Source organism: Bos mutus, chromosome 6, assembly GCF_027580195.1.
Source record: "Bos mutus isolate GX-2022 chromosome 6, NWIPB_WYAK_1.1, whole genome shotgun sequence".
NCBI classification, from domain to species: domain Eukaryota; kingdom Metazoa; phylum Chordata; class Mammalia; order Artiodactyla; family Bovidae; genus Bos; species Bos mutus.
Window position 1 is genome coordinate 15,601,944 of NC_091622.1, and position 16,574 is coordinate 15,618,517.

Below are 16,574 nucleotides of genomic sequence, written 5' to 3' on the forward strand. Positions count from 1 at the left end.
TGGCCAAAGTATTGGAGTTTCAGCTTCAACATCAGTCCCTCCAATGAACACCCAGGACTGATCTCCTTTAGGATGGACTGGTTGGATCTCCTTGCAGTCCAAGGGACTCTCAAGAGTCTTCTCCAACTCTGTAGTTCAAAAGCGTCAATTCTTCAGCTTTCTTAATAGTCCAACTCTCACATCCATACCTGACTACTGGAAAAACCATAGCCTTGACTAGACGGACCTTTGTTGGCAAAGTAATGTCTCTACTTTTTAATACGCTGTCTAGGTTGGTCATAACTTTCCTTCCAAGGAGTAAGTGTCTTTTAATTTCATGGTTGCAGTCACCATCAGCAGTGATTTTGGAGCTACATCAGTTTGCAGTTAATCTCTTCCTCTCTATTGTATGTCTTCAAGTAAATCCTCACTGTGTCCTCTTGATGGATTCCCTCTTCATTTTTCAGTGCTGTAATGGAATTATTTTTATATTTATTTTCACTGAGATGTTGGGAGGTAAGAGATATAAACTATAGAAAATGTCAGTCATTGTGAGCTATTTGTTGCATTTTCTTTTTGTTAACTGCTGACAAATAGGAAATTCATTTTCTTACCTTGACTTCATATCCAGTCACTTTAACAAACTTTGACTTTAGGTCTAATAGTTTTCAATTAATTTTGTCTAAGTAGACAATCATCTCAACTACAAATTACAGCAATTTTGTTTCTTCCACTCCAACATTTATAAATTTTTCATATTTGTTGCCTCTAATTATAACAACAGTATTGAAATATAGCATCCTTGATTTTATTCCAGACTCTGAGTTTGGCTCCAGTGTTTCACTAGTATATGTGGTTGGTTTCTACATTTTATCGGGTTAATGATATTTGTTCTTTCCTAGATTACTCACTTTTTAAAAATTAAAAATTGGTGTTAAACTCATATCATATACCTTTTCCATATCTTGTGGTATAATAATACAGATTCTCTTATCTAATCTATTATTTTAATTAATTAAATATTTTAGTATAGTGAATTACACTCAGAAGAAATATCAACAACCTCAGATAGGCAGATAATACCATCCTAATGGCAGAAAGCAAAGAGAAACTAAAGAGCCTCTTGATGAAGGTGAAAAAACTGGCTTAAAACTCAACATTCAAAAAATGAAGATCATGGTATTTGATCCCATGACTTCATGGCAAATAGATGGGGAAGAAATGGAAACAGTGGCAGATTTTATTTCCTTGCTCTCCAAAATCACTGCAGACGGTGACCGCAGCCATGAAATTAAAAAACGCATGCTCCTTGGAAGAAAAGCTATGACAAACCTAGACAGCATATTAAAAAGACAGAGACATCATTTTGCCAACAAAGGCCCATATAGTGAAACCTATGGTTTTTCCAGTAGTCATGTATGGATATGAGAGTTGGACCATAAAGAAGGCTGAGCCCCAAGAATTGATTCTTTTGAACTGTGGTACTGGAGAAGACTCTTGAGAGTCCCGTGAACTGCAAGGAAATCAAACCAGTCAATCCTAAAGGAAATCAGTCCTAAATATTCATTGGAAGGACTGATGCTGAAGCTGAGGCTCCAATAATTTGGCCACCTGAATCAAAAAGCCAACTCATTGGAAAAGACCCTGGGGCTGGGAAAGGTTGAAGGCAGGAGGAAAAGGGGGGCAACAGAGGATTAAATGGTTGGATGGCATCACTGACTCAATGGACATGAGTTTGAGCAAACTCCGGGAGATATTGAAGGATATGAAATCCTGGCATGCTGCAGTTCGTGGGGTTGCAAAGAATCTGACCTGACACAGTAACTGAACAACAACACTAATAGATATCCTAATGTTGAACACCCCCATATTTTCTGAAATGGTCCACACTTGGTCATGATATGTTATTCTTTTGCTATATTGTGGTTTATGGTATATGGTTTGGTAACATTTTATTTAGGATCATTGCATGTATATTAATAATTAAGATTAGTTTATAGATTTCTTTCAAAGGCTTATCTTACCCAGTTTTGGATAAGTATGTCAGAGTATTGCTAGTAAGTCAGAGAGCTTTTTATCTTTTTTATGTTCTGAAAAAGTTTAAATAACAGGAGAATGATTTTTCTTAAAAAAGTTGGTAAAACTTAGTGCCTTTGGGAGTTTAAAATCTTTAATATTTCCATTTCATCTTAGCTATTAATTTATTTGAATTTTCTATCTCATCCCAAGTCGATTCTGATAATTGTATTTTCCTTGACATTTTTTTTCCCCGGATCTTCAGGTTATTTGATAAATTGCACGTGACTTTATCACTTAAATTTCTAAGTGACAAGCCACCAAGCCTCACTGGCTAACTTTAGTAAAAGAAAATTCAGTAGAAAATAACAGGATGTTCGCAAGTACTGACAGGTGGCTAAGAAACTAGGCTTAAGAACTAAAGATACTTAATAAGGCCTAAAGGAATCCAAGGAAGCTTATCTGTAGCTGAAACAGTCTGACCAGTATGGTCTCCTTTTGCTGCAATAAATAATTTACAACTGTTTCTTTTGTTCTCTTATCACTTAACTCAAGACCCAAACACCAGAGAGACAGAGACTCTTTGATCAGTCCCTGGGCTATAAAAAGGAATGGAAGGAGGCTGGATATGGATCTCTCAACTTCCATTTGGAAAGCAGGTGCCTGGAATTACTCTCCTACCAAAAACAACTCATAATAGAAGAAAGATAATTCCACACAGAAAATTGGGACCCTATTATGAAGGACAATGGATGTTGGCAGCCCCCTAGAAATGACCATTTCAATAGCTAAATTTTCCTCTAAAATTGTTTTACTCTCTCTTTTTAAAAATTTTTTCTCATTATGACTCATGTTACTTATCAAGTCTACTAGTTTTTTAGTTTCTGGTTTATTTACTATTGCTTATGTCTTTATTAGTTCCTTTGTACCACTTTGATTCTCTTTCGTTATTTTTTAAATAGTATCCTGAGTTATATGCTTAGTTCACTTTTCAGTGCTTTTTTGTTATAAAATGTTTAATATAATTTGGATATATAAATGTCTTTTTGTTTTCTTCTATTCTTTCTAAGCTTAGAAATTCCACTTCTGCTAGGGTTTCATATTTGTTTCAATCAAATTTCTTTTAGAGATAAGAACCTTGATTCTAGTTTCAGCAATATTATAAAGTATATCAATAAGAATGTTTTCAGGAAAACTGAAACCACTGTAAGTATTTTAAGCAGAAAAGAATATCGGAAACAGTTTGCATTCACATGGGATGAACAACAGTATACATTTATAATTTTCTAATAAGTCTTGTCTTCCAACTTCTGCCATAAGAAAGTCTGAAGAGATCTGGGTATCATTGAGATTTCTTATAGAACATTAAATTGTTTTATTACACTGATGGCTTTACCTTAATCAGAGCAGATAAGCAAGAGGTGGCCAGCATGCTGAATGCCTTGATAAGACATACATGCTCCAGAGAGCAGGTGACAAGTGGCACACGAGTAAAATTATGAGAAAACAGAGCTCAGATTGCTTCCAAGACATCTAAAGTAAAAGACAAATTATTTTGTCTTGTATTTCATTTCACAAAGAAGGAAGCATAAAATTTAGTCAGTCTTTTTGGAGATATTCCTTTTGGGAATATTTGATTTGGGGGCAAATATTTCACACTGAAGAATGCTTTGGTTCCCAGAGCAGGAGAGAGTTCTGCGGTGGTTATCCAGAAGACCCTGTGGTTTTGGAGGTATCACAGGTGGGAAAAAACAGCGCAGAGTGTTTGAGGAAGACCCAGTGGAAGAACAGCACCCTCAAGTTCTGCAGCAAGGCCATGGCATGTGCAGCAGAGAGTTATTCTTTTTGAGAAACAACCTACACCCTACTGGACACTGGTAAATGTGGAATGACTGAGAGGTCGCTGTGTGAGAAATGCGCACTACGAGCGGGGTCCTAACAGACCCATGAAGTACAAGGTTGAACAGGCCGAGCAAAAACATAAGATGAACCTGTCACATCTGGAACAAAGAGCACAGAGGAGCAAAGGGCACAAGCAAAGTACTTGAGCAGGTGGCCCAGATTTCTCTCTTTTCCCCCAAATCCAAACTGTTGCACCCGTGTCCCTCAGCCCACACCTGTGGCTCTATGGGAACCCTGGTATGAGCAGCTGAAGGAGGAGAGAAACGTTTGAGTTTGCTTCACAGATGGGTTGGCTCTGTATGTAGGTACAACCTGAAAGTGGCAGCTGAATGACAGCCATGCTTGGTAATTGTCTGAAACACAGTGGTGGAAGAAAGTCCTCCCAGTGGGCAGAGCTTCAGCTTGTACACATGGCTGTCCACTTTGCGTGGGGAAAAAAGAGGCCTAAGGTTAGACTGGATATGGAATCACAGGCAGTAGTAATTGCCTGATGGTCTTTTTCCCTATAATGAAAGATATTCAAAGATTAAGAACAAGAAGGTCTAAGTAGAAAACTTGTGGACGTATCTATAGGAGTGGGAATGAAGTATAAAAATCTTTGTAATGCATGTTAACACCACCAGAGAACATCCACTAAAGAAAAGTAATCAATCATCAACAAAATGACTCAGCTAATTGATATCCACCAGTCTCAGTCATCAAGCACCTCAGTACTAGCACAGCAGGCACAAGGATAAAATGGTTATGGTGACAGAGATGGCCAGTAACATCACAGGCCCTGAAGGTTTCTTTGGCTACTGCCACCAACAAATGTCCAATCTGACAGCAACAGAGACCAATGCTGAGCCCCCAAGATGGCACAGCTCATCAAGGATACCAGCTAGCCACTCGGTGGTAAATTGATCATTCAGTTGTTTCACTCTTAAAAAGGCCAGAGGTACATCCTCACAGGAATAGACAGAAATAAACAGACATAAAGTCAGGTACCTTTCCTACCTGCAGGGCCACAGGGTCATGAGTCAAAGGATTACAGAGTATTTAATCCTCCAACAAGGGATCCCGTGTAACATCCTACTAGATAGGGTAACCCACTTTCTAAGAAAGAAGATGTGAGCTTGGAGCTCTGGCCAAGCAATTCACTGGTCATACCATATAACTGCACCACTGTGAAGCTGACTGCCTTACGGAGCATTGGCGTAGCCTGCTGAAGGCCGAACTGAGGTGCCACTTAAGACAATACTCTGAGGACTGGGTGCTGTCCTCCAAGAAGCAGTATATGCATTGAATCGAAGGACCGTCATGCCGCACTGTGTCTGCAACAGAGAGAAAACACAGGTCTGCGACCCAAGAAGCAGAAGCAGAAATGGCCACACTTGCCATCACTTCTGATGACCAACTGGAAGCCATGTGCTTCCTGTCCCCACACTTTGCACTCTGAGGTCTGTTTCTCAAAGAAAACACACCGTTGCCCTGGGGCACAACAAGAATCCCAGTGAACTATATGCTCTGCCTTCTGCCTGGCGCACATTGAGCTACCTGGGGAGAGGAGGGGTCACCATCTTGATAGGAGTAACCTATCACTTCAGAGGAAGTCTGCTGTTACACAGCCAGGGTAGGGAGAAATGTGTGGGGAACCGTATGAGCTACTCAGGTATCTCTTGTGACAGTAGAGGGATAGGAACAGCAGCCATGGTTTGAGAAGGGAATGGTTTTCAGGGGCTCAGGCCACTCCAGGAAGAGGTTGAGGGTCATGCCACCAGGTAAGCCACTGAGGCCAGCAGAGGGGGAGACTCAGGGTGAAGGGAATCTAGAATGGACAGGAAGGAGGCAGAGGATGAGGATTAACTGCAGCCCCAAGATCAACCGCAAGGCCAGGGGCTACAGTTCCTTCCCCCACCCCAACCCCCTGCAACTTCCCTCTCCTAAATTATCTCTCAGGAAGAGGCCCACTGCAATTTTGAAGGAGCCACACTTAAAACATACATAGAAAGTAGACCTCAAAGGTGCAAATGGTAGACTCTGAAAGACCAGGAGATGAGTTTCCCAGATCCCCCTTTCAAGGAAGGTCTGGCTGTCTGGCTGTGAAGAGTGTGGTCAGCGGACACTTCTGTCTGACAGCAACTGAAGACCCACTCACCCAAGGGCGTGCATTTCCTGGGCAACTGTCACCAGGTCACGTCACTGAGAAAGGCAGGCAGGACCCAGCCATTTCTGCATGACCCAGGGCCCCTGTGACGGGCCGCTATCACTCCAGAGCCTCCCCCTGCCAAGCTGGCCAAGACTTTGTTGAACCCACATTGCAGTTTGCTTTCTCTTTCTGTTCATTCCTGCTTCTCCTCCTTTCCTTTCCCAGGAGCTGATTCCTGACAAGTATCTCCCACCCCAAACTCTGTCTCACATCTGCTTCAGGAGAATCGAACTGTGACAGCATTTCTGCTGAGAGAAAAAGAACTTATCACAGGACAGCCCATGATTGATAAAGGAAGCATTTTGGTGAGGATTTTTAGTGTTCAGCATAGCATTCAATACGATGGACGTTTTACTCCTTACCATTTCCTAGTCTTCGTCCTTAAAGAAAAATATGATTTTGTGTTTACCAAAGCATAAGAAATTTCTTTCAGTGGTGTCTGCCTACTGTAGCAAACAGAACAAGGCATTGTTCGGTATTGAGGTGGGGCATCAGTTTTCTCTGCGGGAAAACAGTCCCTCAGCTATTTGCTGAGGTCTTTTTGGTTTCATTTACGGTAAAACTCTGGATTTTTGCCAAATTCTCCACAAGTTCAAAAGTACAAAGCTCTTTAGGAGGGCTGCTCTTTTTAAATATTTTTTCAGAGGTTAAAAATTAAATTTCAAAGAATACCTGGGGTGCAGAGGAGTCCACAGTAGAGACACAGACCCTGATTGTCTCCAACATGAAGCTTGGTCATGTCATTCTCTTACTTTTGTGCTTCTGCTTAAGTTTTTGTGAGGTAAGCAATTCAATATTTATACAAACTTTTAAGTAGATAGTTCAAATATTGTAAAAATACAGAAAAAAATCTCAAGGATATTATTTTGACTTAAAGATTACATAGTTCACTTGCCAACGATGACAGTATTTAGTCAGTAACCAAGATTTTATGTTATATCTTGATGAAAGAGCTTGAAGAAATTGCTTTTTTCATATGCTAATATCTGTGCATAGAGATTGGACTGAATGAAAATTTTACTAATAGATCTATGATTTATAGTAATTATTAAATCAGTAAACATTTATTAAGCCCTATCTATGTGCAAGGTATAGAGATGGGCAAGACTGATCCTTCCTTCAACAACCTTTTGTACAGTTGTAGAAAGATGATACAAATATACCAATGAGGAAATAAGCATAATTTGAAAAATATTTGAAAACATGAGAAGGAACTGTTATAAGACATATATATTTAATTGCCAAAAAATGGCACAAATATCATCATCTGCCAAGGGACTTTAATGAGAGGAAAAGTCCCTTCCTGCTCAGAGATTGGGAAGGGTTTATGGGCCAAGTGGGATTTGAGCTATGGGGTCGCACAGAGTCGGACACGACTGAAGCGACTTAGCAGCAGCAGCATAATTCTGGATTAGATCTGATCAGTGGAGAGAAAGAGGAAATGATTTTCAGCCTGAAAAACAGCAAGTGGTATGGCCAGAAAGACAGCAAAGCACTGGGCTCCTCTCCATGAATAAACCCACTTGATCAGAGTAGAGACTTTGTAGGCAACTCAAGGAGTTAAAGCCAAAACAACAGATCGTAGCCAGTCTGGAAGGTAGCCTGTTAAGGTTAGAAATGTTTAAGACATATTAGAGACTTGCTAATGATTTGCCTACTTTTGTGATCAAAGAGTTTTGAAATAATTCCAAAAATTGTTTTGTTTTTAAGTCCGTTTATAGCAGAAAATGTTTAAAGAGAACTACCTAAGATATCAGAATTAAATACTTAAGTTTCTTATAAGTTCTAAACTATATATGCAATGTTTAGAGTATAAACCAAATGGAAATAAAGTAAGTGCTTGTTGATTAAAATAGATTAAATTATTGCACATCCAAAAATAACTATCACATTAAAATGATGCTTTTATATTTATTGAAATTAAAAAATGCCTCACTAAAATCTTATTTTTGTTAAGAAAAATACACACACACATACATACACAAATATATTAATAAATGCTTATATAAATGGCAGTTTAAAAGTTCATGGGGAGTGTATATTAAACAGATAACAGTATCTCTGAGTAATGGGATTACTCATGATTTTTATGTTTTATATATTTGCAAATTTTCAGAGTTCAAAAATTTTGTCTTATTCATTCTTCATTTTTCTTTTTTAAATACCAAATAAATGTGTGTTGCATTATAACAAGAAAATTTTGTTTTCTGAAAAAAAGGATATTTCAGCCACATTTTGGGTTCCTGGAACAAAAGCAGAATAAAAAAGAAAACTGAAAATAGTTTTCACTTCCACAAAGGAAAAGAGCCTCTTTCTTTTACTGAACAATCATCCAATCATAAAATTGTCTTCATTCCTTTAAGAAGCAGCATTTTGAAATCACAACTTCGTAAAATATTATTATTTCTTTATAAAAGGAAATGGAATGATTTTTTATGGCACCTGCTGAGAAATAATCATTTTTAAATAGAGCTTACCATAGAGATAGGGGCTTCCCTGGTGGCTCAGCAGTAAAGAATCCACCTGCCAATGCAGGAGACCTGAGTTCTTCCCTGGGTCGGGAAGATCCCCTGGAAAAGGCAATGGCAACCCACTCCAGTATTCTTGCCTGGAGAATCCCATGGACAGAGGAGCCTGGTGGGCTACAGTCCATGGGGTCACAAAGAATCAGACCTGATTTAGCGGCTGAAGAGCAACAACCATAGAGACAACATAAATATGTTCTAAGTTTTAAAATGTGTCTACATTTTCAACATGAAATAAAATATGTACAGCTGGGAGAAAGTTTTGTATTGTAAAAGCTGGGAGCAGATTTCCTTCTAGGGGATAAAAAGCCCCACCCCCTTTTTATATCAAAACATTTCGATGGACTGATTTGAAAGTGGATTATGTCAATGATGGGATGGGCTGGCAGTGAAGTTGTTCTGAACAGTGAGATGAGAATCCTGGTTTTACTGAACCTACCCAGACAGAGAGGTAAGGGGACTTAGGAAAGGGTGGGAAAGAAACTCAGAGTGCAGAGGGAGTGGCTGCTGTGTCAGTAACAAAGGGGTGGTAAGGAACAGGGATCTCGGTCCTTGGAATTCCCCAGGCAAAAATTCTGGAGTACCTAGCCATTCCCTTTGCCACAGGATCTTCCCAACCTAAGGATCAAACCGTCTCCTGCATTGCAGGCAGTTCCTTTACCATCAGAGCCACCAGGGAAGTCCCAGTAATGAATAGGGAAGTCAAATATTTTAGTCAATATGGTTAAATACTGTGGTATACTTGGCTGTGACATAATCCCTGACCAAAGCTTTTTTTTTTAACCCTAAAAGCATATTATAAAATTCGGTTTATACGGGCAGTATTTTGGAAGGAAAGAACTGGGGTAATGGTCAATAGAGTGATGAGATCTGGAAAGAGAATATGCACAGAGGCAATACACAGTGTAGAGAGTGACGTCAGCTAGCAAGGCAGAGTAGGCAAATCCAAACACTTGTCCACAAAAAAAAACTAGAAAAGTCAAGCAAGTGTTCAAAACCAACTTTGTCAGAACTCCAGTTATCAAAGTCCCACAGTACCCAAGTGAATGCTGAATGAAGGAAAAAGGCAACTTAAAAATGGCAGGAAAACTGCAGTATTTCTACTTGCCCTTACCCCACCCAGATACCAACTCAGTGGCAGTCTTGAAGATAGCAATCCAGATTCCCAGTGTGGAACTCTAGTCCCCAGTTCTAAATGGAGCAGAGCAGACTTTATTTAAAAAGAAATTGTGTTTGTCTGTTCTAACCTATCCAGGGGCTACTTGAAAGACTGAAGCAATAAATTTGTCTTTTTTTCATCTAACCTGGAACTCAGAGTGGAAAGGCAGCAGGCATTCCTCAAAAACATCATAAAGGCAAGCAAATAAACAATCTACCTCCACCTGAGACAACAGTTGAGGCCTACAATAGAGTGCAGAAGCTTGGAAGGAAAAGTTAGAGTTTCAACTGGAAATTAGGGCATTCAAAAGCCCCTGTGTATCCTGAGGAATTTAGAAAGCAACACACATGCCCAGGCAAGAAGCCCAGAAAACACCTAAGAAGACCCTAAGCCTAGACCTCCAGGCTCAGTGCAAATGTGAAGTAAAAGCTAAGACAGAATTTTCAAAACTCTGGTTAAGTACTGAGCACTGAAGTGCCCCAGCACAGAGGCAATTTGCAAGCTCGGAAGAGGTTTTTTTGTTGTTCTCAATTTCAAGGATTCCTTATTCTTTTCTTTCCTTCTTTCCTTTCTTTCATTTCCTTCTTCCTTTTTCTTTTTTCCCCTCCCTGTCCATTTCCCTTTCTTTTCCTCTCTCTCTGGTTGCTTGTGTTGAAGGAAATCTTTGTCTAAATCCTAGCTAAATGCAAGGTAAAGAAACCAAGACTTCAGAAACCACACATGACAAAAAAAAAAAAAAAAAAACCTTTATAGAAACAGTTTTGAAAAATTAATAAATAGCTATAGTCTACAGGAATCAAGGAAAGCAAACCCTGAGAAGAAGAAAGAATTTGATTTCAAAAATTACAACATTATAATATTAAAAATATCCAGTCTCCAACAAAGAATATGAAGCATGCAATGAAACAAGAAAATATGGCCCATTCACAGGAGAAATTATTTCTGAGGAAGAACAGACTTTGAACTCACCAGACAAAGACTTTAAGTCAAACATCTTAAATATATTCAAATAACCAAAAAAAAAAAAAAAAAACCGAGGAGGATGTAGGAACAAATAGAGAATATCCATGAAAGATAGAAACTTAAGGAATTAGACTGAAAAGTATAACAAAGAATTCACTAGAGGGTTTTAATAGCAGATTTGAGCAGGCAGAGGAGTAAGTGAAGCTGAAGATTGGTCAGTTAAATTATCCGAGGAGCAGAAAGAAGAATAAAAAGAGAAACCATCAGTATACACACAATTGGAATCTCAGAAGGAGAAGAGAGAGTCAGAGAATATTTGAAGAATTAATAACCAAAAACTTCTGAAATTTGATAAAAGATAATGAACCTAGAATGTCCCTGGTGATCCAGTGGCTAAGAATCCGCCTGGCAATGCAGGGGACACGGGTTCCATCCCTGGTCTGGGAAGATTCCACATGCCGTGGGGCAGCTAAGCCCGTGCACCACAACTGCTGGGCACATGCACTCTGGAGCCTGTGCTTCGCAACAAGCAAAGCCACTGCAGTGAGAAGCACCACAGCTAGGGAGGAGGCTCCACTTGCAGCACCTAGAGAGGGCCTATATGCAGCAGTGAAGACCCAGTACAGCCACAAAGTAGTTAATTAATTAAAAAAAAAAAAAAAGAAATGTGTTCAACCTCAGTAATTGGGGGAAAATGCAGATAAAACTATTCTCTGATGACATTTTTATATAGCTAATTGACAAAGATAAAAATGTTTAATGTTTTCTGTGGTCAAGAAGATGGAAAATAGGCCCTGTCATATATTGATGACCCCTGGAGAAGGGATAGGCTACCCACTCCAATATTCTGGCCTGGAGAATACAATGGACTGTATAGTCCATGGGGTTGGAGAAATATCAATAACCACAGATATGCAGATAACACCACCCTTATGACAGAAAGCTAAGAAGAACTAAAGAGCCTCTTGATGAAAGAGGAGAGTGAAAATGTGGCTTAAAACTCAACATTCAAAAAACTGGGATCATGGCATCCAGTCCCATCGCTTCATGGTAAATAGATGGGGAAACAATGGAAACAGTGACAGACTTTATTTTCTTGGGCTCCAAAATCACTGCAGATAGTGACTGCAGCCATGAAATTAAAAGACACTTGCTCCTTGGGAAAAAAGCTATGACCAACCTAGACAGTATATTAAAAAGCAGAGACATGACTTTGCCTCTCTATGATGGACAAAGGTCCATCTAGTCAAAGCTATGGTTTTTCCAGTAGTCATGTATGGATGTGATAGTTGGACCATAAAGAAAGCCGAGTGCCGAAGAACTGATAATTTTGAACTGTGTGTTGGAGAAGACCCTTGAGAGTCCCTTGGACTGCAAGGAGATCCAACCAGTCAATCCTAAAAGAAATCAGTCTGAATATTTGTTGGAAGGACTGATGCTGAAGCTGAAACTGTTTCAACAAACCTGAAACTCGAATACTTGGTCACTTGATGCAAAGAAATGACTCATTGGAAAAGATCCTATTGCTGGAAAAGATTGAAGGCAGGAGGAGAAGGGGACATCAGAGGATGAGATGATTGGATGGCATCACCAACTCGATGTACATGTCTTTGAGCAAGCTCCAGGAGTTGGTGAGAACGGGGAAGCCTGACGTGCTGCAGTTCATGAGGTTGCAAAGAGTTGGACATGACTGAGCGACTGAACTGAACTGATATATTGATGATAAGAGTTCAAATTTGAGCAATTTCTAGAGAGAGAAGGGCTTCTCAGGTGGCTCAGTGGTAAAGAATCTACCTGCCAATTCAGGAGACCCAGGTTCATCCCTGGGTGGAGAAGATCTCTTGTAGTAGGAAATGACAACTCACTCCAGTATTCTTGCCTGGAAATTTTCATGAACAGAGGAGCTTGGCGGGCTTCAGTCCATGGGTCACAAGAGTTTGCAACTGAGCATGCACACTAGAGAGAGAAATTAGCCAATGTCTTTCTAAACTAAAACTGCTCATTTCTTTGATTCAGCAGTGTTACTCCCAGGTAAGTACTGACAAATATACTTAGCATATGGGGGAAATAATGTGTATTATATGAGGAGATTTATACAACACTTTATAATAACAGAACATTGGAAACAATCTAAATTCCCTTTGTTGGCTACTGGTTGTAAATTATACTGGTGTTGGGGGTGCAGAATTAGTAAAGTATGGGTTCACATATACAGTGATGATCTCTGGAAAGGTTCACTGCTGCTGCTGCTAAGTCACGTCAGTCGTGTCTGACTCTGCGACCCCATAGATGGCAGCCCACCAGGCTCCCCTGTCCCTGGGATTCTCCAGGCAAGAACACTGGAGTGGGTTGCCATTTCCTTCTCCAATGCATGAAAGTGAAAAGTGAAAGTGAAGTCGCTCAGTCGTGTTCGACTCTTAGCGACCCCATGGACTGCAGCCCACCCGGCTCCTCCATCCATGGGATTTTCCAGGCAAGAGTATTGGAGTGGCGTGCCATTGCCTTCTCCGGAAAGGTTCACTAGGAACTATTAAGTGGTTGACTCTGCGGTAGTGCTTGAGGGAGTGAAGGGATAACAGGAGAGAAATATAATTTTTACAGGCACCCTTTTGAACATGTTTGTAATATTTCTATGTGTTTTCTATTTTAAAAAATATCAATTAAAAATGAAAAAATTTTTTCATCCATTTTACATTCATTATAACAAAACAAGACCAAGAAACTACACCATTGTTTTGTTTTGTTTTGCACTCTCTGAGGCAAAAGTGATGGAAATGACCCTGAAATAAAATTGGAGGGAAAAATTGCTAGTGAAGACCACGATGAGAAGGAACTGAGGCCGCATAGGGCCTAAAACTCTTTCAGTGGAAATGTTCTGATATGACTGTTAACTTTCAGGATATGAGCTGTTTATTCACTTCTGGAAGAAAGACAAAAGTTTATATTGCTTACTCTTTTTGAAACTTTTCCATCTTATTCCTCAGTGTTTTCCAGGGAAATCCTGATTGTACCTGTTGGCCATCCTGATCCAATCATCACAAAATCTCAGTGGCATGTAACCTGATTTAGTTTACTCGCCTACAGGTTAGCTGGAGATCATTTCATCTAAGGTGGGCTCAGCTGGAGTGATTCTTCGTTGCTGGCCCGATCATCTTCTTCCTGTAGCTATGGCAGAGAAGCAGAAGGACAGACCCAGTTGCACAAGTACCCTCCAAGCATCTCTTATGTCACATATGCTGACTTCCTGTTGTCCAAAGCAAGTCACTGGCCAGGCCCAGAATCTAGAAGAAGGAAAACGTACCTCCCCTCTCCGGAGGAAGAGAGAACATCAAAGGATAGGATAAAGAGCAGTAGAACTGGGGCCATAAGCAGTCTACCACAGTCAGCGTCACATTAGCGTCTGTGTAGGATCTTCAGTGTTTATTTGTGCCGTCCCATGTATTTTGCACTTGCTGTTCACAGTAGCTCTGTGAGGATATTCTTTTTATTTTCCACATTTCACAGAGGAAGAAACAACCATCAAGGTAAAGTCATTTACCAAAAATCACACAGCTAGTTAGCAGTAGAGGGGAATTTTCGACGTTTTTACAGCAAAAAGCAGGATGGAAAATGGTGGACTTTTGCTCTACTTGGTCATAATTGATCATTTTTTTCTTTTGTTTATAGGATAATTTTAGAAAACGAGGAAAGTCAAAGGCAGTGAAGAAATCAGAGGTAAAGCTATATGGCTGTATACCAGGGTGGGATAGTAGATTGTTGTTGTTGTTGTTGTTTTTCTTGTTTGTTGTCTAATAACCAACTGTCCATCTAAAATGGCTTCACTGGGAAATTCCCTGGAGGTCAAGTGCTTAGGCCTTTCACCGTGCTTTCACTGCCAAGGGTGCAGGATCAATCCCTGGTCGAGGAACTAAGATCCCACAATCCACGTGCCATGGCTAACAAAAAAGCTAACCTGTACTCCTGCCTAGAATAAAAAGATAACGTTTACAGCAGGATAATCATTACAGCATCACAAATACCAAAGAAATGATCCCCCCTAAAAAAAAAAAGAAACAGCAGCTAAGGGAATTGAGTCATGTTTTAGAGATAACTAGGCTATAGTAGTAATCACTAAAAATTTTTGTGCATGTTCCCAAGTATATGTGAATATATTTATTTATAAATAATATATACTCTACTGTATAAATATACTTTAAAAATAAAATTTTAAAAACAAGTACTTTAATAATAATCTTACTGTTAATCTTTAATGAAATATAATCATCAAATACACTATTTTTAAATTTTTTCATTTGATTTTAATATCATATTAATTGGAAAAGATACCTTACAAAGAGCTGCTGCTGCTGCTAAGTCAACACACACAATAAACACAGGGAAAGTTTCAATGATAATATTCGATGGAAACCTATATTTCAATTAGTCTCTTTAATATTATTGATTGGGGGAGGGTTGGCTTCTTTTCATATCTGATTAGCTTTCTATTTGACTCATGTGGATTGTGGGATCTTGAACCCCATGGTGTGGCTAGTGAACAGCTTCTGCTGTAGCTGGAAGTGTAGACTCTGCCATTTTCTTGTTTATTGATGTTGTATTTTGGCATTATTGTCAATCTGGTATCATTTCACTACATGCATCTCTAAATCACTTGTCCATCTGTGAAGATTATTTCAGCTAAAACTAGATGATATAGTCTATAATGTCCCATAATCAAGCACATGAATATGATTCTCCATCCTGACAGAGAAACCTTCTCTTGACCCCATGTTGTTGTTTAGTCACTCAGTCAGGTCCAGCTCTTTGCAACCCCATGGACTGCAGCACGCCAGACTTCCCTGACCTTCACCATCTCCTGGGGCTTGCCCAACTCATGTCCATTGAGTTGATGATGCCGTCCAACCATCTCATCCTCTGTCATCCCTTTCTCTTCCTGCCTTCAATCTTTCCCAGCATCAGGGTCTTTTCTTATGAGTCAGGTCTTCACATCAGGTGGTCAAAGTATTGGAGCTTCAGCTTCAACATCAGTTCTTCCAATGAGTATTTGGGACTGATTTGTTTAGGATTGACTGGTTTGATCTCCTTGCAGTCCAAGGGACTCTCAAGAGTCTTCTCCAACACCGCAGCTCAAAATTAACAATTCTTCAATGCTCAGCCTTCCAATTCTCACATCCATGTGTGACTACTGGAAAAACTATAGCTTTGACAAGACGGACTTTTGTTGGCATAGTAACGTCTCTGCTTTTTAATATGCTGTCTAGGTTTATCATAGGTTTTCTTCCAAAGAGCATGTCTCCTTTAACTTCATTGTTGCAGTCACCATCTGCAGTGATTTTGGAGCCCAAGAAAATAGTCTGTCACCGTTTCCATTGTTTCCCCATCTATGTGCCATAAAGTGATTAGATCAGATGCCATGATATTAGTTTTCTGAATGCTGAATTTTAAGCCAGCTTTTTCACTCTCCTCTTCTACCTTCATTAAGAGGCTCTTTAGTTCCTCTTCACTTTCTGCCATAGGGTGGTGTCATCTGCATATCTGAGGTTATTGATACTTCTCCTGGTGATCTTGATTCCAGCTTGTGCTTCATCCAGCCTGGCATTTCACATGATGTTCTCTGCACATAAGTTAAATAAGCAGGGTGACAATATACACCCTTGACGTACTCCTTTCCCAATTTTGAACTAGTCCATTGTTTCATGTCCGGTTCTAACTGTTGCTTCTTGACCTGCACACAGGTTTCACAGGAGTCAGGTAAGGTGGTCTGGTGTTCCCATCTCTTTAAGAATTTTCCAGTTTGCTGTGATCCACAGAGTCAAAGGCTTTAGTGTAGTCAATAATGCCCTCC

The 16,574-nt window shown here is 39.7% G+C and overlaps 1 protein-coding gene across 1 annotated transcript in view; it reads left to right on the forward strand.

Annotated features, from left to right (window-relative positions):
* Positions 1 to 6,271: 6,271 nt before the first annotated feature.
* The window catches only part of CFI (complement factor I), a 50,313-nt gene continuing 40,010 nt past the window's right edge, over positions 6,272 to 16,574 (forward strand). The window contains exons 1-3 of the mRNA XM_070372918.1: positions 6,272 to 6,390; positions 6,730 to 6,866; positions 14,399 to 14,446. Of these exons, the coding sequence (XP_070229019.1) occupies positions 6,810 to 6,866; positions 14,399 to 14,446 (105 nt within the window). The 5' untranslated portion in view covers positions 6,272 to 6,390; positions 6,730 to 6,809. The remainder of the gene's footprint in view (positions 6,391 to 6,729; positions 6,867 to 14,398; positions 14,447 to 16,574) is intronic.